At 57.2% G+C, this 26,358-nt stretch overlaps 2 protein-coding genes across 15 annotated transcripts; one reads left to right on the forward strand and one right to left on the reverse strand.

Moving 5' to 3' along the window:
* The first annotated feature begins 1,490 nt into the window (after window positions 1-1,490).
* Window positions 1,491-2,925, forward strand: OST4 (oligosaccharyltransferase complex subunit 4, non-catalytic). The gene is made up of 3 exons (XM_077926712.1): window positions 1,491-1,629; window positions 1,719-1,869; window positions 2,725-2,925. Exon 2 carries the CDS (start codon window positions 1,720-1,722, stop codon window positions 1,831-1,833), a length of 114 nt encoding a protein of 37 aa, XP_077782838.1. The 5' UTR covers window positions 1,491-1,629; window position 1,719; the 3' UTR covers window positions 1,834-1,869; window positions 2,725-2,925.
* AGBL5 (AGBL carboxypeptidase 5) lies at window positions 2,846-25,229 on the reverse strand. 14 transcript variants are annotated; one of them, XM_077926695.1, is made up of 19 exons: window positions 25,104-25,229; window positions 20,064-20,370; window positions 19,365-19,536; window positions 18,329-18,495; window positions 16,170-16,304; window positions 15,604-15,781; window positions 13,929-14,107; window positions 13,083-13,602; window positions 12,397-12,566; window positions 11,568-11,703; window positions 11,154-11,341; window positions 10,053-10,255; window positions 9,725-9,913; window positions 8,193-8,363; window positions 6,161-6,246; window positions 5,855-5,901; window positions 5,438-5,598; window positions 3,651-3,785; window positions 2,846-3,453 (listed from the first exon to the last, which is right to left on the reverse strand). In XM_077926695.1, the coding sequence occupies exons 2-19, from the start codon at window positions 20,303-20,305 to the stop codon at window positions 3,131-3,133; spliced, it is 3,402 nt and encodes a 1,133-aa protein (XP_077782821.1). In that variant the 5' UTR covers window positions 20,306-20,370; window positions 25,104-25,229; the 3' UTR covers window positions 2,846-3,130. The 14 variants fall into 14 exon arrangements, 9 of the variants coding, with proteins under 9 accessions (XP_077782821.1, XP_077782822.1, XP_077782823.1 ...); XM_028725327.2 differs by having other exon boundaries at window positions 3,243-3,453; window positions 3,651-3,745; XR_003706128.2 differs by having other exon boundaries at window positions 3,315-3,453; window positions 3,651-3,745; window positions 5,487-5,598.
* Window positions 25,230-26,358: the final 1,129 nt, after the last annotated feature.

Here is a 26,358-nt window from a genome sequence, read left to right on the forward strand (position 1 = left end):
TGCCTGTAGGGTTGGCGGCCGCTGGCTGGACCTGGCAAGGGGGGGCTGGCGTCTCCAGAGTGACCAGGCAGGTCATGGGGGGGCTTTGGGCTGCTTCCCCACTGAGTCCGCTGCCTCAGAGGAGCGAGAGAAGCTCTCCATCAGGACCAGTTGCCCTTCTTTGCCCAGCCTACAGCCAAAGGTTGCAGCCCTGGCAGCTGTTTAGTCTGGAGAAAACGCGCATGAGAGGCGACAGGATGGAGACCCCATGGGACCCCGAGGGGCTCCTCTCCTCACCCCCCCCCCTTGCTGGGGACCCCCACACGCCTCTTGGGCAAAAAATGCTGCCCTTGCTGGTCCTGGAATAACAGACATGTAGAGTTGGAAGGTCCGTATAGTTACAGCTCTGGTTTTCCCAGTAGTGATGTATGGAAGTGAGAGCTGGACCATCAAGAAGGCTGATCGCCGAAGAATGGATGCTTCTGAATTCTGGTGCTGGAGGAGACTCTTGAGAGTCCCATGGACTGCAAGAAGATCAAACCTCTCCATTCTGAAGGAAATCAGCCCTGAGTGCTCACTGGAAGGACAGATCCTGAAGCTGAGGCTCCAAGACTTTGGCCACCTCATGAGAAGAGAAGACTCCCTGGAAAAGACCCGCATGTTGGGAAAGATGGAGGGCGCAAGGAGAAGGGGACGGCAGACGACGAGATGGTGGGACAGTGTTCTTGAAGCTACCAGCATGAGGGAGGCAGTGGAAGACAGGAGGGCCTGGCGTGCTCTGGTCCAGGGGGTCACCAAGAGGCGGACATGACTCAACAACTAAGCAACAAGAGAGTTGGAAGGGATCCCAAAGGCCATCTAGTCCAGCCCTCGCAATGCAGGCAGCTCACCCTCCGAAGGGGAGGGAGGTGGCGAGGGTGGATTCGGGGTCAGCCCCGCCAGAAGGACCAGCAAGAGCAGCGGGGGGGGGGGGGTGTCCGCTGATGTGGGGCTCGGAAGCTCCTGCCTGCCAAACCTCAAGGAAGACGGGGGGGGGGCATCCCAGGGTCCAGAAGGGAGCGAAGGAGCAGAGCCCATGCGAGGGAGGAGCGGCAGCCCTGCGGGCAGAAGGCCGGTGCCCGGAGCCATTCCTTGCAAGAGGCCCTGGGCTCTCCCTTGGGCGCTCTTCTTCGGCCCGGGCAGCGCCTTGCACGCCTGACACGCGGACTGAGCGTCACGTGTGAATGTGCGGGGCGGGCCTCCCGTGCAGGAAGGCGATGGGCCCGCCCCTCGCCTCCGCCAGGGGGCGCCCCAGAGCCGCGCTTCCTTCGCCCGGCGCGGAGACGAAGAGCGTTGCCAGGCTCTGCCCGCAGGGGGCGAAAGAGAGAGGCGGAGCATAGAGTAGCCGAGGGCCAGAGCGGAGGGCAGAGCGAGAACATGGGATGTTTTGGGACTACAACTCCCATCACCCCTTTGCTCACAGCCCCAGCGGTCAGGCATGATGGGAATTGTAGTCCCAAGTCATGCCCGGCCTAGAGCGTCTCCGGTCTCGGGGCAGAGCGTCGCCGGACGTCCGTCCCGCTTCCCAGCAGGCTCCGCGGCTGGAGCTGGTCAGACGTGTCTCCGCCAGCGCCGGAGCGAGAGATCGAGGGAGGGATCGGGATCCGCCAGGTGAGGAGACTCGGCCTCCGCCGCCCCCTCCCCTCCCCCCCGCCTTGCCCGGCCTGACCCTCTCCCCCCCCTCCCTCTCCCCCCCCCAGGATGGTGACGGACGTGCAGCTGGCCATCTTCGCCAACATGCTGGGCGTCTCGCTCTTCCTGCTGGTCGTCCTCTACCACTACGTGGCCGTCAACAACCCCAAGAAGCAGGAGTGACGCCCCCGAGGAGCCGCAGCAGCACCAGGAGGACAGGTACCAATTCATAGCCAGAGGGTGATGGCAGTCTATAGCTGCCCACAGGGGCGTAGCGTGGGGGGTGCAGGGGGGGGCCAGCCACACCGGGCGCAACATCTGGGGGGGGGGGGGGCGCGCGAGTCGCCGAAGAGCCTCGGGCGCAGGCTGTAGCAGAGCCCCATGTCTCGCGGAACCGACGAGCTGGCAGCGGCTCTCAGCGCTTGCCTCGGTCCCCGCACACCAGGGCCGCGGAGGGTGCGCCAGGCAGCCCCTCCTCACAGCCCCGCCGCTGCTGCTGCTGCAGCTGCTGGGCCATGTTGCATTTTCCTCGCCTCTCTGCCCTCCTCCTCCTCCGGGCAAGCGGCGTCGTTTGGGCGGCAGCGCCAGCGGCAACTCGCCTCAGATCACCTGACACGGACCCGCCGCTACCTTACCGTAAATACCCCAGCCCAGGCAGCAGCAAGAAGAAGCTGGCAGCGGCGGCAGGTTAGGGGTTAGGGGGCGCAAATTCCTTGCCTTGCCCCGGGTGCTGACAACCCACGCTACGCCGCTGGCTGCCCAGGCAATTCTCTGCCTCCCCTCTTGCAGGCAGCCAGGCTTGCGAGAACCAGCTGTTGGAGACCATGGCGGGCAGGGGCGGGGGGGGGCGCTCTTGGGCACGAATCCCGCTTGCTGGTTTCTCGCAGGCATCCAGTTGGCCCCCGCAAGAAGTTCTGAGTTCTAGCTCAGTTGGGAATGCAGAGGAGTCAGGCTTGCTCCTTGAATCTCTGCCGGAGAAAGAGGCCAAGATGTCTCCTCTGCAGAGGTGAGCTCGAGAAGCCCCCCCCCCCCCCCCGCCTCACCTCTCCCCGTTTCTCTTCCCACCCTCAGGAGCTGCCGCTGCCACCACCAAGCAGGGAAGCCATGGCTGGAGTGACGCCCCCCCAACCGGTGCCCCCCGACGCCCCTCTGAGTCCACAAGGCCCCTGCAGACGCCGCCCATGACACCCGCCGGTTGCTGTCTTTTTTGTTTCATTTTGTCAAACGAAATTTATTAATAGAAACATGTTCACAAGACAAATCTGTCAAAAAATAGCTTCCGAGCCAGTAACCAACTATGTACACAGCTGCTGCGGGAAATGCCGGGTGGGGGGGCAAGGCTGGTCTTTCCCAGGGGCTCCTTCCCAGGCCAGCTGGTCTGCAAGGCAGTGGAGATGGATCCCGAGCTAGGCCCTGGGCGGCGCCTTGTGTAGCTGGCCGCCGCCGGGAGAGAGCGGCCCCTCGTAGGCAGGGAGGTGGCTCAGAGCCAGGACCATGGGCTGGCGAGTCCCAAAGAGCAGCTTGGGCTTGAAGGGGCAGGGGCGGGGGGGAGGGCTGGGGGGAGGCCGGCGCTCGCCGGACGCCGCCAGCGGGGAGGGTGTCTCGGGCGGTCTCTGGCGCACCACGGGGGGAGGCGTTGGTGTCGTCGGCGTGTCGCTGGCGCGCTGCTGCAGGGCGGCTGCGGAGGTGCTGGAACAGGTGGGCCGCAGCTGCTCCGGCCCCCCTGGCGGATCAGGCCTCTGTGCAGAAAGACAGGATCTTGTGGTAGGTGAGCTGGGGGGGATCTGCCTGCCCCGGGATGTGCTGCAACAGAGAGATCTGGCTCAGGGGGGGAGGCGAGCGGCGTCACCGTCGGGGCGAGGCTGCCCCCCCGAGCTGCTTCAAGGGGGAGGGTGGCCGCTGCCTATGCCGCGGTGGAGGCGCTTCGGCTTCTTCTTCTTCCTCTTCGGCCTACAGGGCGGGGGCTCTAGGGGAGGGCAGCGGCTGCAGGGGAGCCATACCTCGTCCAGCAAGACGTCGGGGGGTTTGCACAGAAATAGCGGCTCTTCCCTCTGACCCCCCGTGACCGTCAGCTCCGGAACGTCCAGCGGAAACTCTGCAAGGAGAGCAGAGCATCAGCAGCAGGAGCAACTCCACTAGGGGAAAAGGCGGAAACACGGGAGGGAGGCTTCGCAGGAGGTTAGTCTAACAGGAATTAGCTGGTCGATAGGCGGGCGGGGGGGGGGGGAGGCCCAGCCTGCCTGCTAGGGATGCTGTCAGGGTGGCACTCCTGAATCAGTAGGGGCTGCTTAGACTAGATGATGCTGGATACCACTTTCTTTATAATATATATATACCTCTGTATCACACAAATATACTGCAGCGATTTACAACAAAATAAAACAAAACCGTACAGTAATACCATAGAAAGTTTAGAATAAGTTAAAAGCCTCATCAGCTCTGGGAACTTGCAGCCCCCATTCTAAGGAGGGACATGTTAGAGCAGGCATAGGCAAACTCAGCCCTCCAGATGTTTTGGGACTACAACTCCCATCACCCCTAGTTAACAGGATCAGTGGTCAGAGATGATGGGAATTGTAGTCCCAAAACATCTGGAGCAGGGGTCAGCAAACTTTTTCAGCAGGGGGCTGGTCCACTGTCCCTCAGACCTTGTGGGGGGCCGGACTATAGTTTGAAAAAAATGTATATGAATGAATTCCTATGCCCCCCCCCCAAATAACCCAGACATGCACTTTATATAAAGTGACACATTCTACTCATGTAAAAACACGCTGATTCCCGGACTGTCTGCGGGCCGGATTTAGAAGGTGATCTGGCCCCCGGGCCTTAGTTTGCCTACCCATGATCTGGAGGGCCGAGTTTGCCTATGCCTGTGTTAGAGGCTTACAGAATAATGGATAATGTGGAGAAAGTGCCCCCCTGCCCAGACTCCTAATACTAGAACCTTCGAATGTCATGAATCTACTGCAGGAGAGCAGGTTGAGGAGAAACAATAGGAAGGACTTCCCCACAGGATGTAATTAAAACTACTGAATTCACTTCTACAAAATGTGACGTTCACCTATATTGCAGGTGGCTTTAAAAGGAGACTACTAGACAAATTGTTTCATTTATGGGTTCCTTCTCTACAAGGCACCCCAAAGTGGTTTACTATGCAGTAAAAGCAAACGGAACAAGTGTGTGTGTGTGTGTGCATACACACACACACAGCTAAAACACTTGCATATATATAAAAAACCTTACACACAGAAAAATAGTTTTAAAAAATGCATATATAAATCCATTCAGTTCTGAAACAGATACCAGCTGGAGTAAAAGCCTCTACTTGAAAGGCTTGTGTTAAAAAAGGAAGAAACTGTGCCTGATATATGACAGGGAGTTCCAAGGTGCTGATGCTGCTACACTGAAGGCCCAATTCTGACACTACGGATTGGACCTCCTGGTGCAATAGTATCTCTGCAGGTGTCCCCTCCTGTGGAAGACAGTGACTGGTTGGGTGTATAGGAATTCCTGGAGGATAAGCCGTCAGTGGTTAATAACTAGGCAACCAACCTCACATATTAGGTGCTTTGCAGGGAGAATGACGTGCTCTGTAACTTGGAGGCTTCTCACAGGCATCTGGTTGCCACTGGACCAGAAGGCCTGATCCAGCAGCAGGCTTGTCTTATGCTGCTGTCTGACCCAGGAAGTGAGGGAGCTGAAGCCTGCCAAGGTGCCGTCTCTGGAAGTCCAGCAGGCATGGGCATAGGGCATCTCCTCCCCCCGGGCACTTAGCAGAGGAGCCTACCTGGCAGGGAACTCTGAGCTGGCAGCTGTGAGGGGGCATATTTCCACACCTTGAGGGAGGAGTCATCACTGCATCCACTGAGCCTGAGCAGATGCTGGGACTGTCCAGCCGGTCTCCTGCGGATGGGGATCCGGCTCGGCCGAGGCATCAGTATTTCCAGCCTGTGGGGAGAAGGCGAGGCTAGGAGGGGGCTGAGCAGCCAAGCCACTCAGGCGAGAGAACTGGGAAATGTTGAGCAGCAGCCCAAATGTCTGCCTCGCTTCCTGGGGAGGGATAAACTTCCAGAGGGCCGAGGCAGGCTCTGTTTTCCCGCTCTCATGCCTGTTCCACCTCAAGCACAGCAGGGGGGGGGGTGTCAGTGCACTCTCCGCCCCCCGCCCCCGGTGCTTTCACCGTCTGCTGTCTTGCAGCCATTACCTGGGTGTCTCTGAGAGCTGCTCGCTGTTCAGCCGCCTTGAAATATTCTGCCAAAGAAAGAGAAGTCAGAGGATGCCTGGCTTGCTTGAGCTGCCATGAGCAGTGGGGAAGTGGAGCAGCCACAGGCAACGGGGAGCCTTAGTTTGTGGCGGGGGGGGGGGGTAAATCAAGGCCCACGCCGCCTGTTGCTTTCTGGTTGCAAAAGAGGACTGCTGCCCATAACTTCTGGCTCAGAGCCGCAGTCCAGCTGCAAGCTAGGAGCTGAGTCCAGCCCACCCCCCACCTATTTAACCACTGCCCCTTTACCTGCAGCAAGGCTAGGCCACAAGGTGGAGGCGGTTTCAGCTCCTCACTGGGGTGCTCTGCCTCCTGCAGCCCATTGCAGCCAGGCCCTGCGTGACCAACGAGAGAGAGAGGGGGGGGGGGAGATGAACATCCCTGGAGGCAGCAAGAGGTTACAAGGACTGGCTGGCAAAGGGTTCTGCTGCCCCACAGCACAAGGAGAGAGGCCACTAGCCAGGCCATGGTAGCCCTTATTTCCGCTGTCCTCTGCCTAACCAGCCTCCAGGCATCAGCAACACAAGCTCCAAGGTTTGTCAGGGAGGATGGGGTGATCCCCTGAGAACACTGGTCCTTGCATATACAGTGGTACCTCTGGATACAAATGGGATCCGTTCCGGAGCCCCGCCCGCATCCTGAAGCGAACACAACCCGCGCATGCACTGCTTCAGCGCATGCACGTGACATCATTTTGACCGTCTGCGCGTGTACGAGCGGCTAAACCCAGAAGCAAAGTGTTCTGTTACTTCCGGGTCGCCGTGGAGCGCAACCTGAAAATGCTCAACCTGAAGCAATTTCAGCCCGAGGTATGACTGTACCACAGGGCTCTAGGACTGGTTGTACCCTCAACCAAAGCCCTGGAAATTATGGAGAACTCCCCTTGTTATAGGTCAGCAAATCTTCCGAGTATCAGCCAAGCCCAAAGCAAAAGTGCTCAGGCTGAATGCCAAGCTCCAGAGAGGCAGCCATGCTTCTGAGTACCATTTGCTGGAACAGCCACAGGAGGGAAAAGGGCTCTTGGGCTCAGACCCCGCTGAGGGGTTGGCCACTGCGAGAACAAGATGCTAGACTAGATGGGCCACTGGCCTGATCCAGCAGGCTGTTCTTAGGAGAGCCTGCCACATCCCTTTCTCTACCTGGAACACCTCCAGGCCTCAGTGACGAAAGTGGGTCAAACAGCCGGCTTGCCGACCTGCTGCCACCCCCACCCCCCAAATACAGGGGCAGGAGCTGCTGCTGGCTTTTTCTGAGCGGCTCCCACCCCCAGTGCCAAAACTGCCCCAGAGCCTCCATCTCTGCTCCTTTGCCCCAGCCTGAGAAAAGGCTCTCCCACCAAGGCCCTTGCCCTGGGTCAGTTTGCAAGGGAATAGAAAACACTGGTGTGTATGGCTAATCTGTGGCCCTCCAAGGGATGCTGGACTGCAGTTCCCATCATGCCAGGCCATGGGCTGAGGAGAGATCAGAATCTGGCAATATCTGGAGGGTCGCATGTGCCGCCTCCCCCTGCTGCCATTTGGGCAGGGCGTTCTCTGAAGAGCCCCCTCTTCTAAAACCAGTAAGTCTGAAGTTTTACATTATCTGACTGCACTACTGGCCACCCCTTTTAAAGGATAAAAAAAATGAAAGGCTTGAGTTTTACATGCTAACACGGAATACAGTTGCAATGCTGGGTTTTCTCAGTCACTTTGTGCCCTCGTGTTCCACCCCCCACCCCCACCCCGGGCAGCAATGCAAACTTCTGTCCAGAATCCTTAGTAGAAGCAGCTTCAACCCTCTGTTACTTACTGACAAATATTTAAAGGGTTACAACTGGAAAGAGACACGGAAGAAAGTACACATTTTAATACTTTGAAAGCAGCATGAGACCCAGATGAGGTGAAAAGCAGGGGGCACACTTAACAAGAAATCACTCAAAACGTGATGCTGAGATTCGGGTGGGGACCCTCTGCTCAAATCTGCTTCCCAGGAAGACCCTGCAGGTCCTAGTCTTGCCCCCTGGAGAAGCAACAGAGAAGATGCACCATCCGCAGGCCTCACCACCTCCCATCTGACTGGGGACTTTTGGTAGGAGAAAGGAAGGCAAGAAGTTCCCTGCTTCTGCTGCTTCCGTCTCTCGCCTGACTCAGGCATTGGCGGCACCTGAGAACTGGCAGGAAGGGGCCAGTTTTTGAGTGGCATGCCGGCCTCTGCCCCGGGCTTGCTCCAGCAGCCAAGGGGCTCACACTTGTGTTGCCAAGGCGGCCTTTAGTCAGGCTGGGTTGAACGAAGGAAGACGCACCTGTCATGTTGAGGGTGGCTGGGAGGGGGCAGGAGCCGAGGCCGGTCGGCAGCTGGAGGTGAGAGGCCGTCCTGGTGGAAGAAGAGAGAGGTGGGGGCGCCTGGATGTTGCTCACTGCTGCTCGCAGCAAGGACTGGTGCTGGTGACGGCGCTTCTCCTGGACGCGCGAGTCTGAGCAGGGAGAAAGGACAAGGCAAAGCCGAGTTCTGCGAGGGGGCAGCGGGGTGGCCCCATCGTGCACCTCCCCTCCTTCGCAGGGCTTGAACACATTTTGCCCAGAAGAAGCCGGGGGTGGGGGAAATCCATTCTCTTGTCTCCAACAAAGACCAGTTCTTGAGAACACGGCTGTTCCGTTCACTTGGGGAGGGGGGCAGATCTGTGCCACTATCTGCTGCCCCAAGGGAGCCCAAAGCGCCTGCACAGTGGCAGCCAATTCTGGAGGGCTGTCGGGCACCACACCACCGAGAACGGGGGCAGCAGTGGGGAGAGGCAGCGGCTCGGCTGGGGCGAAGTGGCCTTTTGAGGGCCTCCAACCTCAGCCCAGGGAGAAGCCCGTTTTGTGGGGGAGGCAGGGAACAGCAGCAGGTTGCTGCACCTGCAGAGCTACCAGGTGGTGAGCCCCGCCCCTCTTGATACACTCCCAAACCGGAAGCTTTCCTTGGGGTGGGGGGGGCACAAATCCCACAATCCCTTAATGCATTCAGCGACTGCATTATATATATCTCTCTCTCTATCCAGGCTATCTCTATCCTTCCTTCAGCAGCAGGAGGAGGAGGAGGAAAGAGGGAGGGGAATCTCTGCAGCAGCAGCGCTAGGGCTGCTGAAGCCACACTCAGCTGCCTGCCTGTCCTTTGCCCAGGTCATTTCTCAGCACACCATTATCTTCTTCTCGAGGTGGCACTTGCCTGATGGTGCTCTATCAGCCCAACTGACCCCCGGCTGATCTCCTCGACTGAGGGAGGGAGGGAGGGAGGGAGGCAGCTAATCCACGGGGGCAGCTGGCTGGGTCACCTTGGAGGCAGCAGAGCTGGTGATGGAGGACGGTTGGGCCTTGGCAGGGAGAGGCTCTCATCTTTGCCTGGGCACAAAGCAGCTCACTGGGCAGCCTCAATCAAATTACTCTTGGCATAATCTGACTCACAGGGCTACAAAGGATCCCAAAGGCCAGGGGTGGCCCAGGATGTTTTTGTGGGCAAAATGCTCAACACCACTGCCCCCCTCCCTGCCCCTGACATTGCCCCACACTGCTGCTGCCAGCTGCACCCTCACCTGCCGTGGCATCTACAGTGCCACAATGCAGCAGTAGCCGGGGTGGCAAGGGGGCGTTGGTGCAGGTGGGGCTGGCAGCGGTGCAACGGCAGGGAGCCCAAGGCAAACGGCTTCGCCTCGCCTCATGGAAGCACCCTGAGCTTCTTGCAGGAAGCGTGGGAGAGGAACGTGGCCACACGGTGCCTGGCCTGGAGAAACGCCCCCCTCCCTAGCAGGCGCCCTGCTGCTGGAGAGCTCCCTCCTTCCCTGCAGGACCAGCTCACCTGCCGCTTCCTCAGGAGTAGCGCCACCAGCAGCAGCAGCAGCAGCACAGGCCTCTGCCCAGCGCTCTACATAAGACCCCCACAGGTCCCCTGAAGCCTGGGGTTCCCCTCGGTTCAGAGAGCAGGGCGGGGGGCTCGGGTTGACTGGGGGCCAGCTCTCACAGGATGACTGGGATCTATTGTGGAACACTTTTATTTCACGAGAAAGAGGGAGGGAGGGAGACAGAAAGAGAAAAGGCGAGGTTCTTGCAAGGCCGTCACTTCTGCCAGCGCAGCCACTCCCAGATCCTCCGGATTGCGCCCAGCACGGATCCTCCGCAGAGCTTACCTCGCACAAGTGCCAGCACCCTCGAGGCACCTTTTGGGGGGGGCTGGCCCATGCCCAGGGGGCCGTCGGGGTGGGAGCAGCTGAAGGTGAAGCTGGGCGAGGTCTTGACCTGTGGGGACGCCGCCTGCTGGTTGCTGCTGCTCCCGTTGGTGAAGCTGCGGCCCCGGCAGAGGGAGTTCTCGGAGCTGGAGGCAGAGACCCCGCTGGGAGGGAAGGCCAAAGGGAGGCGTCACCGCCGGGGCAGAAACCCAGCACGCCAGCCCTGCGAGGTGGCCCAGGAAGAGGCAGCCTCTGACGCACCAGGCTTCATTTCTCAAGGTGTCTGAATAGGGGCACGGGTGGGGATTCCCCCGCCCCCCCAGGCCTCCATCACTGACTCTGTCTTGCAACATGACACTATCCCTCCTCAAGATCTACCCTTTAGCCTCTCGGTCCCTCTATCCTGCTGGAAAGAAGTACATGGGCAATGGGCACAAATGTGCATTCTCTCCCTGCATATTGCCAGCGTCACTGTCGTTGGGGGCGTAAAATGGACCCTCTTTGACCCCTGGGAAGCCCACCACAGGGAACCAAGGCTAGGGGAAAGGAGGCTTCTTTCTGCAAAATCTTACTGGGATCCAATGCTATCCCTTCAGACCAAGCCTGCCCCCTCCATGCTAAGACATACCTGCCCCATTTGAAAACTGCTGTTTCAAGCCTCGCAACCCTTCCTTGGGCCTGAAGGTGACTGAGTGGGCCACCCAAAAATGAGATTTAGCAGTACAGTAATTTCTGCACTGCAGGGGGTTGGACTAGATGGCCCTTGGGATCCCTTCCAACTCTACAATCCCATGATTCTACAATAATCCTCTGGGGAGAGGGGCTTCTGCCTGCTCTACTGCCTGCTTGGCAAAAGGTCAGCTCTGGTTCTCCTCCTCCTGAGCCTTCGATGGGACCAGGAGGAAGAGGCTTTGGCGGCAGCAGGCGCAGAAGAGCAGCAGGGCCCCAGGGGCGTGTGAGACATAAGCCAAGCCCTGCATCCTGACTAGAGCAGGAAGGCCTGTCAGAAGGGACCCTGGGAGCCCTGGCGTCACCCCACCGGCCTCGCCCCAGCCTCCGTACTTGGTCCCCTTGGGAGGAGTCTTGGCCCCCTTCCTCCGGGAGCAGCCGGCCACGCCCCTCATGCTGCGCACATGCTTCATCATCCAGGCACGGAGGTTGCTAAGGCAGCTGTGTTCGGAAAGGACGATCCGGGGCCAGGGGTTGCATTCGGCCATGTCCAGCGCTGCGATGGCCAAGGCCCTTCCCACCTGGGCACAGGGAGAGAGACACCAGGAACCCTGAGCACTGGGAGGCCCCAGGCAAATCACGGCTCTCGCAGGCAACGAGGAGAGGAAGACTTGCTGCTGCTTTTTCTTTTGCCTGACCAAAACCACTCAAGGAGGCCCCATCCGCCCCTGGGGCAATTCCCTGGAATTAGGCACCCACTGATACCCACACATAGCTCATCTAATAAAGGGGGAGGGAGGCTGATACCTGCTCAAAGAGCTCCACTGTGTATTTGGAGGGGAATGCTGGCAGAGGAGGGGGGGTTGCCCGCCCGTTATCGTGACAAGCGGCTGGAACTGCGTTGACAGACCGTCCCGTGTTGTAATTGCACTCCAGCGTGTAGCTAGAAGGAACAGAGGGGTTATAGGTTGCCTCCTGCAAACGTCTCTACGCGTCTTACAAAAACACACACAGTTTAAAAGACAGCAGTTCAATTCTTGTGAATGTTATCAATAAAACGTGTTCCTGTGGACACCCAGCTCCACTGACATGCTCACCACAGGCTCCCTCCCTTTTTAAAACTGATCCCACACCAAGAAGCAGCCTGGTAGGATAAAAGACATTTCCACCTGGCAGGGTTTAGGAACCACCAAGTATCAGGCCTTAACGGGGGAGGGGAAGAGGGCTAACTTTTGACCAAGGAGGAGGAGTCCCGGCTGCCCCCATGCCAGAAAGACCGATCAGACTATAACCACCCTAACCAACACACACTACCTCTGCCCAAATGCAGACTCCGATCCACAATAAACTGGGCCTCAGCCAGCACTGCCACTATGGATGCAAAACTACTTTGGCCACCCAACTCTCCCCGCCTGCCTATTCTGCCAGGATCCTCTAAGGAGCGGCTCTCACAGGAGGTGGGGACGGATGCTCCCGACCGTATTTATTCCACGGTCCAAATCAGCTCTGAGCTGATCTAGAAGGGGTCTCTCTTTACGGAGGCAGAATCTTTCATATTCTGAAGCTGTCTGAAGGCAGGTGCGGAGCAGAAGGCATAAGTGGCTGGTCTGTTGGTGAGGCTGTGTCCTCTGCTCACCTGTGAATGATGCCCAAGGCCTTGTAGATGGCCACGCGCCCGCTGCCCTCCTTCGACTGCCCGTCCCGCTTGTCCTTGGCGTACATGTTCTTCTCCGAGAAGTTGCAGCCCGTGAAATCAAAGTGAGCAGAGTTCATGGCGATGAGCTTGGGGAAGAGCATGTTTTCAACCTGCGAGATCAACCAGAGAGGTTGCAGCTGCCGTTTCTCACCTACGCTCAGGCATAGCGAGCTGAGCTCACCCAATGCAACTAGCTCCAGCAGAGTCCCCAGTGCTACTCAGCAGCCACCCCCAGCAGGCAGCTGCCCCTCTCCAGCCCAGCTCAGCCTCCTGCCACAAGGCCAACACAACAGCTGGCTGGGCATGCGCAATGCAGCTGATGGAGTTGGGATCGCAGGCAGCAAATGATAGAGACCAGGAGAGGAAAAGGCTGAGGCTCAGCAGACCAAATGGAGACACCCAAGAAGGGGAGGAAGTCTGCAATGGCCTCCCAGATTGCGCCTAGAAATCAGAGAAAAAAGCACAGCAGCAGTAGCTGTTGCTCTTTCAGAGGCACTAGAGCCTTGGCTGGACTTGGAAGGGGGATCTTCAAACACTTCAAGCCTGGGACTGTGGGTTGTCCCCCCATCCCCTTCTTGCCCACTGTGGACTCACGGACCTCTGGCTGCTCTCCCCTTCCTCCTCACCTGGTGAGCCTCTTCGAAGATGTTGTTCCCGTACATGAAGCAGCCTCTCTTGGAGGCGTGACCATGCAGGTCGACGTAGTAGGCCAGGCCACTCTGCTGCGGTGGGATGGCTTCCGGGGCGGGAGGAGAGCGGACCTCGGCTTTCTCCTCACAGAGCGTGGGAGGCAGGTCTTCCGAGAGGATCCAGACATCCTGGTCCTTGCTCCCTGGTGCCTCTGAGGGCTCGTGGTCCTGAGGCGAGGGGGCGCCAGCATCCCTGGGACAGTTGCGAAGGTTGTTGGCCTTCTCCAGCTCTGAGAGGGGGGCCTCCTCGCTGGGAGGGCAGTTGCGGGTGGAGCGCTGGTTGGCAGCCTTGGTGCCGAGGGGAGGGACGCAGGTGCGCCAGTCGGGTGAGCCTGGCTGGACGCGGTTATGGACGTGGTGATAGAGCATGACGGCCTTGGCCCCGTAGACGGCCGGGTGCAGATCAACGTCAGGGTTCAGATACTGGCGGTTGAGGTTCACGCCGCGGGAATCTGTCCTGTGGGGAAGAGGAGGAGCCAGAGGGGTCAGCCACGCTGGGCAAAGACGCCTTCCTCCTGGGTACTGTCGCTTGGGTGTCTCAGGCAGGAAGAGTCAAGCACCAGCCACCACCAGCTCCCTTGAGATGGGTTGGGGGGTGCGAGAGGAACCCCCCACCCAAGGAGTGTCTCTCTCCAGGCCAACTGAACTGGCCAGTTGCCTTCGCCCAGCCTTCACCTAGCATGAGTCTGCAGCGACAGAGGCTTCCTAGAGGGATCTGTCCCACCAGCCTGGGACTTGAGCTGGGGCTGGCCACCCCTCTGTGTTTATGCTGGCTTTACTCACCGGTAATGGCCCCGCACCACTCCGTCCGGGTTCAGCATGGGGATGAGCTTGAAGACAAACATGCGGCGCAGCATCTGGGCCCGAGGGTCCTCTTCACGGAGGATGAACTCCAGGAAGCCGTTGAAGACGAAGCTGGAGGGTGTCTCTCCCGGGTGCACCCTGCTGCTTAGGAAGAACACCTGCTAGGGCAGTGGGGGCACAAAGAGAGAGAGAGAGGGGGAGGATGATCTGCTCCTTTCCCAAACTGGACATCTTCCGGGGTCTCCGCAAGGACTCTTGCTCCTCTCAAAGCTACCACAACAGGCCTCCTGCCCACCCATCTGCTTGTGTGGTCATTTATTTCCACCCCACTTTGGAACTAGTTATCCCCAGGCATCAGTTAGAAGGCACTCACTCCTGCCTGCAGCCTCACCCAAAAGAAAGGGAGAAGAGAAGCAGAAGGAAAGAAAAAGCGGGAGGCTGGCAGATCCGAACTTGGGAGAGGCAGCTTTAAAAGGGGTTTTCTGTGCTCTGTTTAAGAAGAGCAGAGCTGGGGATGGCACAGATCAGGAGGAAGGCAAGAGGATGGCAGGAGGAGATGAGAGGCACAAATACAAGATGGGTGACACCTGGCTTGAGAGCAGTACATGTGAAAAGGATCTAGGAGTCTTGGTTGACCACAAACTTGACATGAGCCAACAGTGTGACGCGGCAGCTAAAAAAGCCAATGCAATTCTGGGCTGCATCAATAGGAGTATAGCATCTAGATCAAGGGAAGTAATAGTGCCACTGTATTCTGCTCTGGTCAGACCTCACCTGGAGTACTGTGTCCAGTTCTGGGCACCACAGTTCAAGAAGGACACTGACAAACTGGAACGTGTCCAGAGGAGGGCAACCAAAATGGTCAAAGGCCTGGAAACGATGCCTTATGAGGAACAGCTAAGGGAGCTGGGCATGTTTAGCCTGGAGAAGAGGAGGTTAAGGGGTGATATGATAGCCATGTTCAAATATAGAAAAGGATGTCATATAGAGGAGGGAGAAAGGTTGTTTTCTGCTGCTCCAGAGAAGCGGACACGGAGCAATGGATACAAACTACAAGAAAGAAGATTCCACCTCAACATTAGGAAGAACTTCCTGACAGTAAGAGCTGTTCGACAGTGGAATTTGCTGCCAAGGAGTGTGGTGGAGTCTCCTTCTTTGGAGGTCTTTAAGCAGAGGCTTGACAACCATATGTCAGGAGTGCTCTGATGGTGTTTCCTGCTTGGCAGGGGGTTGGACTCGATGGCCCTTGTGGTCTATTCCAACTCTATGATTCTATGAGGAGGAAGACATATGGATGGTCAGGAAGACAGAGAGAGAACAGGGAAGGAACAAAGACCTAGGAGCCAGAAGCAGAAACTGTCATGGGATACGCTGAGGCACGATGAGCCAACACAGAGCAGGAAGGAGGCAGAAATCGGAAAGGGTGGGTGGGTGAAACTGGGGTAGTGGCTACAGAGAAAAGCACAGGCATAGAGGAAGATGCTCAAGAGGCAAACCAGGAAGGATGGCGTTGAGGTGCCTGCCTGAGGCAATGTGGGCCAAAAGGGCTTCCAGAAACAAGGGCAGGCCACGCTGCCCAAGCCCTATGCTCCCCACGTGGGCACCAGCAATGGCGGGGGATCCTGCCCAACAGGGGCGGCAGCAGCCAACTCACTCTCTTCCCCACGAAGCTGTGGGGCCGGGGGGTGTGCTTGTCCGGGAAGAGCTTCTCCAGGCGGGCCTCCCTCTCCTCCCGCAGACCGTGGAAGGAGCTGATGGTGAGCAGGTCCACGCGCAGCTTGTCCAGGGAGTAGCACAGCAGCTCCCGGTGGTAGTAGATGGAGTCCAGGGAGCTGCAGGTAGAGAGCAGAGCAGACAGCTTGTTTCCCAGCCAGCCATGCCCTGCAAGGCCAGAAGGAAGATTTGCTTCTAAAGTCTCTTTCTTTTCTTAAAGTTTCTTTCCCACAGACTCCCCTTTGCCTGCCCAGCATGCAAGGAAGCCTCTTCTTTCCCACCCATGATCTGATTCCCACTCCAAGATCCCAAGGATCCTCCCTTGTGCTCCTTCCCTCACTCCTGTGATGAGGGAGGCGGCCAGAGCTTTCTGTCCTCTTCTCCCCCTGGAAAGCCAGGCTCTTGTCCAGAAGGGACCTCAAGGCAGCCTGACTTTGCGCCTGAGGCTCCCCTCTCCTGTCAGTGGGGCCACCTGGACCTTGCGAGGGAACCAAAGCAAGCACTTACGGTGTCCCCCGAAGCGGGGCCTCCTTCCTCCCCTTTGAGCGTCCTCCTTTAGGGCATTTCCTCGCTCTGTGGGCGGTGGGTCGCGGCTTCCCCTCCGCCTTCCGAGAGTCCGCACCTGCCTTTCGACTGACTGTGCTATAATGGTGGACATGGGTTTAGATGGGAAGGGAGGGTCTTCCTGCCTTCTCCTGACCCTCCACCCCACCCCTTTCACTGGTTCTGACTCCACAACCCTGCCTCCCTCAACAACAGCAGACCAAAGGAGCCTCTTCCCCTCCCCGAACCTGACCAAGGCAGCCTCAGGTGAGAAGGCGGGAACAGGGGGATGGGGATCCTTTTCCCATTCAGACCAGCCTTGCCCTTGGGTCCCTGCCCATGCCAGGTATCTTGGAGAGCAACATAGGAAGTGCAAATGCCCAAGGCTGGCAGGCTGGCAAAGGGGCAGAGTCCCCAGCCTCGCCAGCCAGTCTGTCTAGACAGGGGCCTGCAGCTGTCACTCTGGCTTCTTGCCGCTAGGCTAGCAGAGGCCACTGCAGATATAGAAGGGCAGGCAGCTGGCAGGCCCCAGCAGCCCCTTCGCTCAGGCTGAGCAGACCTTCCTTCATGCAATGCTCATTTCGCCCAAGGAATACTCCTTTGGACTTGACCAGGTCATGGAGTGAGCTCAGATAACTAAGGAAGAAATCTGCACTGCTCGGAAGCAGCCGTGTCCCTCACACCACCCAGCAATGGCTGTTCCATTCATGCCCTGCATCCAGGCTGCCAAGGAGGCTCTGGCTAGCCATTTCTGGACTGGAGAGGCCCTTTCCCAGGAGGGCTATTCTTCTGCCCGCAAGTGCTGCCAAGGCAGGAGGTGGCAACAGAGCCCAAAGGAAAGCAGCTGGTCAAGAAGAGCCCTGCCCAGCCTCAGCCCAGGAGGGCTCCTGCAGGCTCCACTTTTGTGGAAAGCATTCAGAGCCCCCTTCTCTCATTAAAGAAAGCATCCTGAACAACATAGCACAACTAAACACATACAACAAAACACATCTTCAAACAACAGCCAGCTGGGGGAAAGGCAACACAGCAGAAACCAGCAGAAATAAGGCGGCGTTTGTGCAAAAGCCGCTCTGTCCCCTGAGCACTTTCAGGAGTGTAGTGATCAGGTGGGATTGCTATGAGGAATTATAACAAATATAGAGTAAGCCATCTGTGTCAGGAATGAAAGCATTGTGTTGACTGGGTCTAAACTATTTTGATATGATTCTTGACCAATCCACACCTCTGCATCCCTGTTCCATTTCTCTTTCTTGACCAGTCACGTACACTGCCAGTTGCTTCGCCAGGCAGGCATCCTGGGTCATCAGAGACAGTGGGCAGTTTCTTTGATGTAGCTTTTCTGATATGTTAATCTTAGGATGTTAATCTTAGGGCCAGGAAACAGATCTCACCTGAAGGTGATAATGATCGCTGTCTTCCTGGCCATCCTTCTTATCATGTATATTGCTTGTTTATCACCTCCCAGGGTTGCCAAATGCACTCCTTTGTAGTTCTGTTTTATTTAGCCCATGCTTAATTAGTTTCGGTAGTTTAACTCTGTCCCCACGTGGGGTTTGTTGAAATGCTCAGAAGAGATCTGATTGGTTCTTACGAACACTCTGTAAAAAGTTCTTTTGTGAATAAAACGACCTGGGCCAAGGGGTAGAGGGGCAGAGATTATTATAGGCACCCTTCCCAGAGTCTTGCTGGTTCAAGCCTCTGTGTGTATTCTTATTAATCAGAGTTCAATCCTTCCTTTACTTTGGAAACGCCTCAAGGAGCAAGGGGGGGGGCAGGGAGCTAGGAGGGAAAGGGCCAAAGGGAGTTCCTGGGGACGGTTACCAAGGAACTGCAAACAAGCACAGGTGGGAAAGGAGCCAAGTGTTCCAGGCAGTGCCAGAGGCTGCACCAAAAGGGAGACAGAGAGTCCCCGCTAGGATCTTTGCCATGACACAGAACCCTGGGAGAGACTCACAGTCCAACAAAGGACCTATCTCAGGGCACCCCAGTAACCTCCCTGGCAACACCCCAACTCTTCCCCACCTAAGGAGTTTGGCCAACTTCGCAGGAGCCGGTGTGCAGTGACCAAGTGGGTTGGGGGGCAGAGAGGAGGATGGCAGCCATGTGTCAGAGGCCAGGCTCACCTGCTAGCAGAGAGGTGCCTGCACTCTGCAAAGTGGGCATCCAGCTGTGCCAACATTTCCTGGCACTCTGTGTATGAGAAGGGGTAGCAGAAGGCAAAGAAGGTGGTGGCACCTCGGCAGTCCAGGAAGCGGTGCACAAAAGAGAGGACAAACTGGGTTTCCACCATCTGTACAGGGAAAAGAAAGGCAAAACGGGCACTGAGTGGCCACTGCCCAGGCATAATCCTTGTGGCTGGAGCACGACAGACATCAACCAACAGACGCAGCCTGCTGTTGTTCAGGGCTGGGCTGAAGAGTCTTTGCTCTCTGCCACGACCTGAATCGGATACCTGGCAATGGACGCCATGTTCACAGCCCACCTGCCAGGTCTCCTGACCTTCAGCACTCTGCCCTACACTTTTGTGGCAGGGTCATAACAAAGCCTGTTGTGGGGAGAGGGTCATTTCGCTGCTCAGAGGCCATTCAAGGGGCCAGGGAAAGGAGGCAGAGAGGGGAATGATCCTGGCTAACATCCGGGACTCTTGCTAGGAGGATGGTGTAGGCCAGGGGCTGCCCTCAGTGCCAGCCTCAGGGTCATGCCGTTGCTCCCTAGCATGACTGTAGGGAGCCCAACGGAAGCCTGGCATACATAACCTGGAGTCTAGCTCATCTTTCTGGGCAGCTCGCGTGCTTTTTCTCACACAAATAAACACAAGCACGTCTATGTGACCAAGCAGAACAGCCTGAAATCAAACCAAGCAGGCAATCGACTCTTGGCAAGGGAGAAGCAGGCAAGGAAACGACTTTCTGGTCCCTTGGAAGGACGATGGAAGGAGGCAGGGGAGCCAAAATGTCAGAACTCCACTGACTGGAGCCTGGAAACCCCCTTGATCCCCTCCTTCTCCAGCCATTTGCAGCCCAAAGCTGGTCTCGCCTCACAGAGATTCACGTCCTCCCCACAAGGGAAAGCCAAGCCCTTCCCCGTGACACGCTGCTTTCAGAGGCCGTGCCCACACCAGTCCAATGTCCTTCCCCAAGGGTCTTGCCCAAGAGATACCTCGAAGGCGGGCCGCTCGCGGATGCGCTCCCAACGAGGCCTGATGGGCACCGTCTTGACCAAGGGGGCCATCCCCTGCGAGTACAGCTTGGTCTGCTTGTTCATGTTCACAATGTGGATCTTGATCAGCTTGCCTGGGGCTCCTCCCCTCACACTAAAGTAAAACCAAGATCTGGGGAGTGAAGGCAATCGGGAGTAGTCAGGGAAGGGTCTGGCAGGGGTCCTGCCCCCCCCCCATCAGCCCAAGGCCCTCTCCACCTCTGACCTGAAAGGCCAGGTGGACAAGGAATCCAGATGTCTCATTTGCTATGCAACCTCCCAACACTCCACCCTGGGTGCCATTTGCAAAGCCTGGCCCAGGGGGCAAGCTGCCATGCCTCACACAGGAAGGAGCCAGCTACAAGACCTTTGCAGCATCAGGCAAGCAGAGAGCCAGGGTCAGGCATGCCTTGGCAAGGGGCAGCAGGGGCATTTTTTTAAAGAAACCCAAAGCTTTGCCATGGGGGCAGTGGCTGCCTAATGCCACAGGCAATGCTATCTTCCATTTGGAGGAAGACTTTGGAAGCAACAGCCCGAGAAGTTTCAGCACTTCCAGTTTCAAAGGGGAGGCGAGACGAGTGCTGGGCGAGAAAGGCCTTACCTGACAGCCCCATGCCTGGTGCCTAGCAAGACCTCACAGAGGGCTGGTACCTCCTTTACCTGTTTGAATTCTCGTATTCTGTGTCTCCGCAATCCGGCTTGGTCCACACATTGAACTCGTAGTCAGCAATAGGGAGGGAGGTGCCAAACACCATGGAGGTAGCAGAGGTGCTGCTGCTGCCGCTGCCGCCATTCCCAGCACCGTCCCCATCGCCCTCCAGGTGCTCCACCTTCTCCACATGAGCCAAGTTCCCCGAGTCAAACTTGGAGCTGAACAAGAGGCCACCGCAGCGCACCTCCATCGTAACCTCGCCGGCAGCAGAGGGGGCTCATTCTCCTCTTTGCAACAGGTGGTTCTGAGGATTTCCTACAGGGAAGAAGGGAAGAGCTGAACTTGGTACGCACAATTCCTCACCTCGTTGCTGCAGAATGAATCCAGTTTCCTTGTCCTGCTAGTGGAAGAAGGCTGCTAGGAGAGGAAGCCCACAGTCTAAGGGGAAAACCCCACAAGTCTATTTCTGGCCTTGCCAATCACGAAACCCACCTTCTCTTCTCTTTCCTTCTTCTCCCACCACCTGAGATGTTTTTCTGGCACAATTCCCTTGAAGGCCTTCCTAAGCACAACAAGGGAGGTGTTGCAACCCCCCCCAAAAAAACGGGGGGGGGGGACACCACTACACACTCCAGAATACAAAAGCATAAACACATACCCTTGGTCATTTACCTGCTGTGGGGAGCAGGCTTACCAAAGCAACCTCTTTGTCCAGCAGGACCTAGATAAAGGACATCACCCAGGGAAAGAAGTCCGATTCTTTGATGTTGGGGACTATTTGAGCAGCTGGGCAGCCTCCATCGCCCCCTTTCCCCTCTCCCTCCCCACTGGTCTCCAGGACTGGGCCAGAATGAAAATGGCATGCCAATAGGGAGACTTCCTGCAGGAGGCCCATTGTGCCATCATCACCACAACTAGCATCATCACCAGCATCACCGTCAGGGCCACCGGCTCCTCTTACTCTCTGGCCCCCTCCAGCGTTGACAGAGAGCTCCAGGCTCGGCTTAGGAAGGAAACCAGGTCCCCAAGTGGGCACCCTGCCTGCCAACAGGAAGACAATTTGGCAGATGAAACTGATGGACTACATGGAACTGGCGGAAATGACTGGCAGAATCCGAGACCAGGGAGAAGAGTCGGTGGAAGAAGATTGGAAAAAATTTAAATTATATTTACAAAAACATTGCAAAATTAATGAATGCTAGAAAGATGCTGGAATGAAGTTACATGGTTTTAGCAGAAAGGTAATAAAGACTTAAGTAAAAGTTGATAATGGGCCAAAATGGAAATTTAAGGTTAGATCATTAAGATAAATTATAGAACAAAAATTGAGAAAGATGGAAAGAATTTGCTGAAACAATTAATTGAACTAGAATACAAAAATGGGAGGTGTGAGGAGGTCAATGAAACAAGTAAATGAAAGGTAAAGATATGGAATATTGGATGTGTGTTTTAGTGTTATTGTTGTTGTTGTTGTTGTTTTTGCTGTATTGTTGTATTGTCTTTTTATGTTTTTCTTTTTATGTATTGTAATGTAGGCTATGTTAAATTTTTTGTTGTTTTGTCTTTTCTCTTTTTCTTTTTTTCCTTTTTTCCGTAATTTCTAAACTTCTAATAAATATCATTTTTTGAAAAAAAAAAAGGAAGACAAGAAGGCTGCCCAGCCACAAGGCTCAGCTGGTGTTTCCGAGAAGGAGACCCTGGAGTGGCACAGGTCCGGCTGCTTGGCTGGCAGCACCCCGGGGACAACATGTCATGGGGAAGCAGGGTCTGCCAGGCACCTAGTGTGGGGGGGGGGGGCAGAGGCAGCAATAGGAACCTTGAGCAGCCACCAGCATCATTGTGAGCCTCTCTCCATGGAGAAGGGCTGGTCCTGTCCTGCAAGGGGCCATTCCACTCAGCCACAGAGATGAGAAACTGGCACAGCCAGCACTATGTGGAAGTAGAAGGAAGCAGAGTACGAGGTGTTCTCTCTCGACCCCCCAGGATCCAAGCTGGGAACTGTGCTTTTTACCCAGTTATGAGTGAGCAGTGAGGTAGTACAGTTTGTGGATGGCACACAACTTTTCAAGGTGGTGAAAACCAAAGCAGGCTGCAGAGCTCCAGAAGGATCTTTCGACACTGGCTAGATGGGCCACAAAACAGCAAATCCAGCTCAATGCAAGGAACTATGAAACTGAGGCGGGTTGGACTAGATGATCATGAGGGTCCCTTGCAACTCTACAATCTATGATTCCTATGATGCACCTTGGGGCAATATATACTGAAGGCGCCAGAATTTGCCACAGCTAATCAGGGAACAGGCTTAAGTTGGGACAACAAAGTGAAAAAAACATCAGCCTGGTTTGCAGCAACTGTGGAAAAAAAGATCACCAGGAATAGGAAGGAGGCTGGAAAGAAACCTGCCAGTATCACAAGGCCAGTATAACAAATCCACGGGGCCAAAAGGATACAGCAAACACAATGCACAGTTCGGGTCACTGTGCCTTTTAAGCAGAACACTGCGGGGCTGGAAAAGTTTCAGAAAAGGGCAACGGAAATGGATAGGCGGGATGGAGAAACGCTTGGAGCTTTTCTTGCTGTCCCCCCCCCCCCCCTAGGATGGGGACAGGAAGAGGGGAGCCGGTGAAAGGGGCGTGGAACTGGGCGGGGGGAGGAGGATGGGGATCCCTCTCCCCTTGACATCATAACTGGGCATAGCTGTCAACTTTCAGATTTGAAAAGATGGGATCAGCAGCCTCCCCTGTCCCGGGGACAGTCTATGGGATATCTAACAATCCGGGATGGCAGCGGGAAATGGTGCTGGAATAAGGGAATTTCCAGCAAAAAAGGGGAAGGTTGACAGCTATGGATCCCACAGTGGCACCCAGGCATCCCCAAGCAGGAGGAGAGCGCCTTTTGCCACTCTAAGGTAGACTGGCTCTGTCCATGGAGGCTCCATGCAGGAAGAGCCCCAAGGCAGCTGCATGGAGCCAAAGGGGACCCATCCAGCCCAGGATCCTGCGCCCACAGTGGCACCCAGGCGCCCCAAGCAGGAGGAGAGGACCTTCTCCCCACCTTGTGCTCTGTCGCTCTAAGATAGACTGGCTCTGTCCATAGAGACTCCATGCAGGAAGAGCCCTGGGGCAGCTGCATGGAGCCAAAGGGGACCCATCCGGCCCAGGATCCTGCGCCCACAGTCCCACCCAGGCGCCCCAAGCAGGAGGAGAGGACCTTCTCCCCACCTTGTGCTCTGTCGCTCTAAGATAGACTGGCTTTGTCCATGGAGGCTCCATGCAGGAAGAGCCCCAAGGCAGCTGCATTGTGCCAAGGGGGACCCATCCGGCCCAGGATCCTGCGCCCACAGTGGCACCCAGGCGCCCCAAGCAGGAGGAGAGCGCCTTTGGCCCTCTAAGGTAGACTGGCTCTTGCTCTGGAGGCTCCATGCAGGAAGAGCCCCAAGGCAGCTGCATCGCGCCAAAGGGGACCCATCCGGCCCAGGATCCTGCGCCCACAGTGGCACCCAGGCGCCCCAAGCAGGAGGAGAGCGCCTTTGGCCCGCTAAGGTAGACTGGCTCTGGCCCTGGAGGCTCCATGCAGGAAGAGCCCTGGGGCAGCTGCCTCGCGCCAAAGGGGACCCATCCGGCCCAGGATCCTGCGCCCAGAGTGGCACCCAGGCGCCCCAAGCTGGAGGAGAGCGCCTTTACCCACTCTAAGGGAGACGGGATCTGGCCCTGGAGGGTCCATGCAGGAAGAGCCCCAAGGCAGCTGCATGGAGCAAAGGGGGACCCATCCGGCCCAGGATCCTGCGCCCACAGTGGCACCCAGGCGCCCCAAGTTGGAGGAGAGCGCCTTTTGCCGCTCTAAGATAGACTGGCTCTGGCCCTGGAGGCTCCACGCAGGAAGAGCCCCAAGGCAGCTGCATGGAGCCAAAGGGGGCCCATCCGGCCCAGGATCCTGCGCCCACAGTGGCACCCAGGCGCCCCAAGCAGGAGGAGAGCGCCTTTGGCCCTCTAAGATAGACTGGCTCTGGCCCTGGAGGCTCCACGCAGGAAGAGCCCTGGGGCAGGTGCCTCGCGCCAAAGGGGACCCCCCCCCCCGGCCCAGGATCCTGCGCCCACAGTGGCACCCAGGCGCCCCAAGCAGGAGGAGAGCGCCTTTTGCCGCTCTAAGGTAGACTGGCTCTGGCCCTGGAGGCTCCATGCAGGAAGAGCCCCAAAGCAGCTGCATCGCGCCAAAGGGGACCCATCCGGCCCAGGATCCTGCGCCCACAGTGGCACCCAGGCGCCCCAAGCAGGAGGAGAGCGCCTTTGGCCCGCTAAGGTAGACTGGCTCTGGCCCTGGAGGCTCCACGCAGGAAGAGCCCTGGGGCAGGTGCCTCGCGCCAAAGGGGACCCCCCCCCCGGCCCAGGATCCTGCGCCCACAGTGGCACCCAGGCGCCCCAAGCAGGAGGAGAGCGCCTTTTGCCGCTCTAAGGTAGACTGGCTCTGGCCCTGGAGGCTCCATTCAGGACTCCTCAGAAACCAGGAAGAGCCTTGGGGCAGGTGCCTCGCGCCAAAGGGGACCCATCCGGCCCAGGATCCTGCCATAGCTGTCAACTTTCAGATTTGAAAACAAGGGATCCGCAGCCTCCCCTGTCCCAGGGACAGTCGATGGGAGATCTAACAATCTGGGATAGCAGCGGGAAATGGTGCTGGAATAAGGGAATTTCCCGCAAAAAAGGGGAAGGTTGACAGCTATGTAACTGGGGGGTCGTCCCCCAACGAAGCTGTGGGGGGAGGCAGCCGGGAGCTTCCTTTGGGTCCTGGGAAGCCCAGTGGGAAGCGGAGCCTCCCTGCCCCGGGGCAGTCTACCCGCCTGCCTGCACTTTCCTGGCGCCTTCACGGGGGGCGAGGGGGGGCACGGTGGGTCGGGCGAGCTGGGGGGCCTCGTCCCGAGGGGGCTGGGCTCCGCTGCCCCCTCCTCCTCCTCCTCCCACGGCGGGGGGGCGGGGCCCCGAGCCCGGCGCTCCCCGTCACGACCCTCCTTTGCATGCGGCCCCGGCCCGCCCCGCGGCTTCCCTCCGACCGACCTGCCTCAGCCGCCTCAGCCTCCGCCGCCGCCGCCTCAGCCGCCAGGGGCCCCGGGCCAGGCCAGCCCTTCCCTCGCCCGCTGCCAGGCAACAAGAAGGCCGCCGCGCATTGGCCGCGCCTCGCGCCCGCCACCCCCCCGGCGCGCCATTGGCCCGCCCGCCCTCGCCATAGCAACGCCACGCGCCATTGGCTGGCCGCGCCCCGCCTTCCGGGGAGCTGTTTGGTCGCCAGGGGAACCGCGCGGGGGGGCGGGAGGCGGCGTCGGGGGAGCGGGGCACGTGACTGGGCGGGGGGGCGGGGCTAAGGTGCCTGCCGAGGTTATAAAGGGCCGGGGCAGCAGGCGGCGTCTCAGTCCAGCCCGGGAGGAGCGGAGGGGAGGATGGGGCGGGAAAGGAGTTGCACTCACGGCCTCAGCAAAAGTTGCTTCAGGCTGCCTTGGGAAGAACGTGGCCCGCCGATGGAATGTCTTCCATTAGCAGGTTGTCAGGGGAGAGATTTACAGGGAAACGGATCAGACCTGAGGTATAAATTTTGGTTTTTACATTTGCTCTGGAGAGGAGGAGGAGGAGCTCATGGGATCAAACTCTGATGCTTTGTGAAGGTCATTTCTACACCAGGAGACTGAGAAACTTGTCAGTTCTTGGGGGGGGGGGGCAGGTGCTTTAAGAGAGGAGGAATCAAAGGCTTGCCCTGTAAGAGCTCTATTGGGGATTGGATCTGCAAAAGCCTTTCTCCAGCTATTTTAGAGACGGTTATAATTTATCACTGAGAGGTTTCTGTGTCTGCTGGTTGAATTTTACATCTGGGGTGGGGCAACAAAATGCACGTTCTAATTGTTTCAACCATTAAAGTTTTAAGCAATCAAGGAAGTTCTGAATGCCAAGCATCTTTATTTTTTCATTCTGTTTTCCCAACAAAAGTGTTGCCTTTGAACTGAACATAATTTTTCTATGTCACATTTCATCTGTATAAAAGGAATGTGGTTTGATAAAAGATAAAGTTGTAAAGATCTTAAGGTGCAGACTGAATTGTTAATAAGACCAGGAATATTCAGTATGGCCAATACATCATCAGACATTCCATTGACTATTGGCATTCTTCAGCAATTGTTTGATGAGCAAATCAAAGAGTTTAGAGCAGAGATTTGTTAAACAGTGAACAAAAGTGGACCAGAGAAGCCCCCACACCGTTACACAAGCACCACACTCTACCCCAAGCCCCATAAATAAAGTGCCTTTCCTACACCGATCCGCT

Source organism: Podarcis muralis, chromosome 3 (assembly GCF_964188315.1).
Source record: "Podarcis muralis chromosome 3, rPodMur119.hap1.1, whole genome shotgun sequence".
NCBI classification, from domain to species: domain Eukaryota; kingdom Metazoa; phylum Chordata; class Lepidosauria; order Squamata; family Lacertidae; genus Podarcis; species Podarcis muralis.

Excerpts from the sequence above, each read along its gene's own strand:
- AGBL5 (XM_077926695.1), bottom strand. The coding sequence starts at position 20,305 with ATGGAGGTGCGCTGCGGTGGCCTCTTGTTCAGCTCCAAGTTTGACTCG. Across the intron at positions 12,567-13,082 it reads TCTTCGAAGAGGCTCACCAG|GTTGAAAACATGCTCTTCCC; the intron begins GTGAGGAGGAAG and ends TTGATCTCGCAG. Across the intron at positions 5,902-6,160 it reads GTGGCCTAGCCTTGCTGCAG|AATATTTCAAGGCGGCTGAA; the intron begins GTAAAGGGGCAG and ends TTTCTTTGGCAG.
- OST4 (XM_077926712.1), top strand. The coding sequence starts at position 1,720 with ATGGTGACGGACGTGCAGCTGGCCATCTTCGCCAACATGCTGGGCGTC.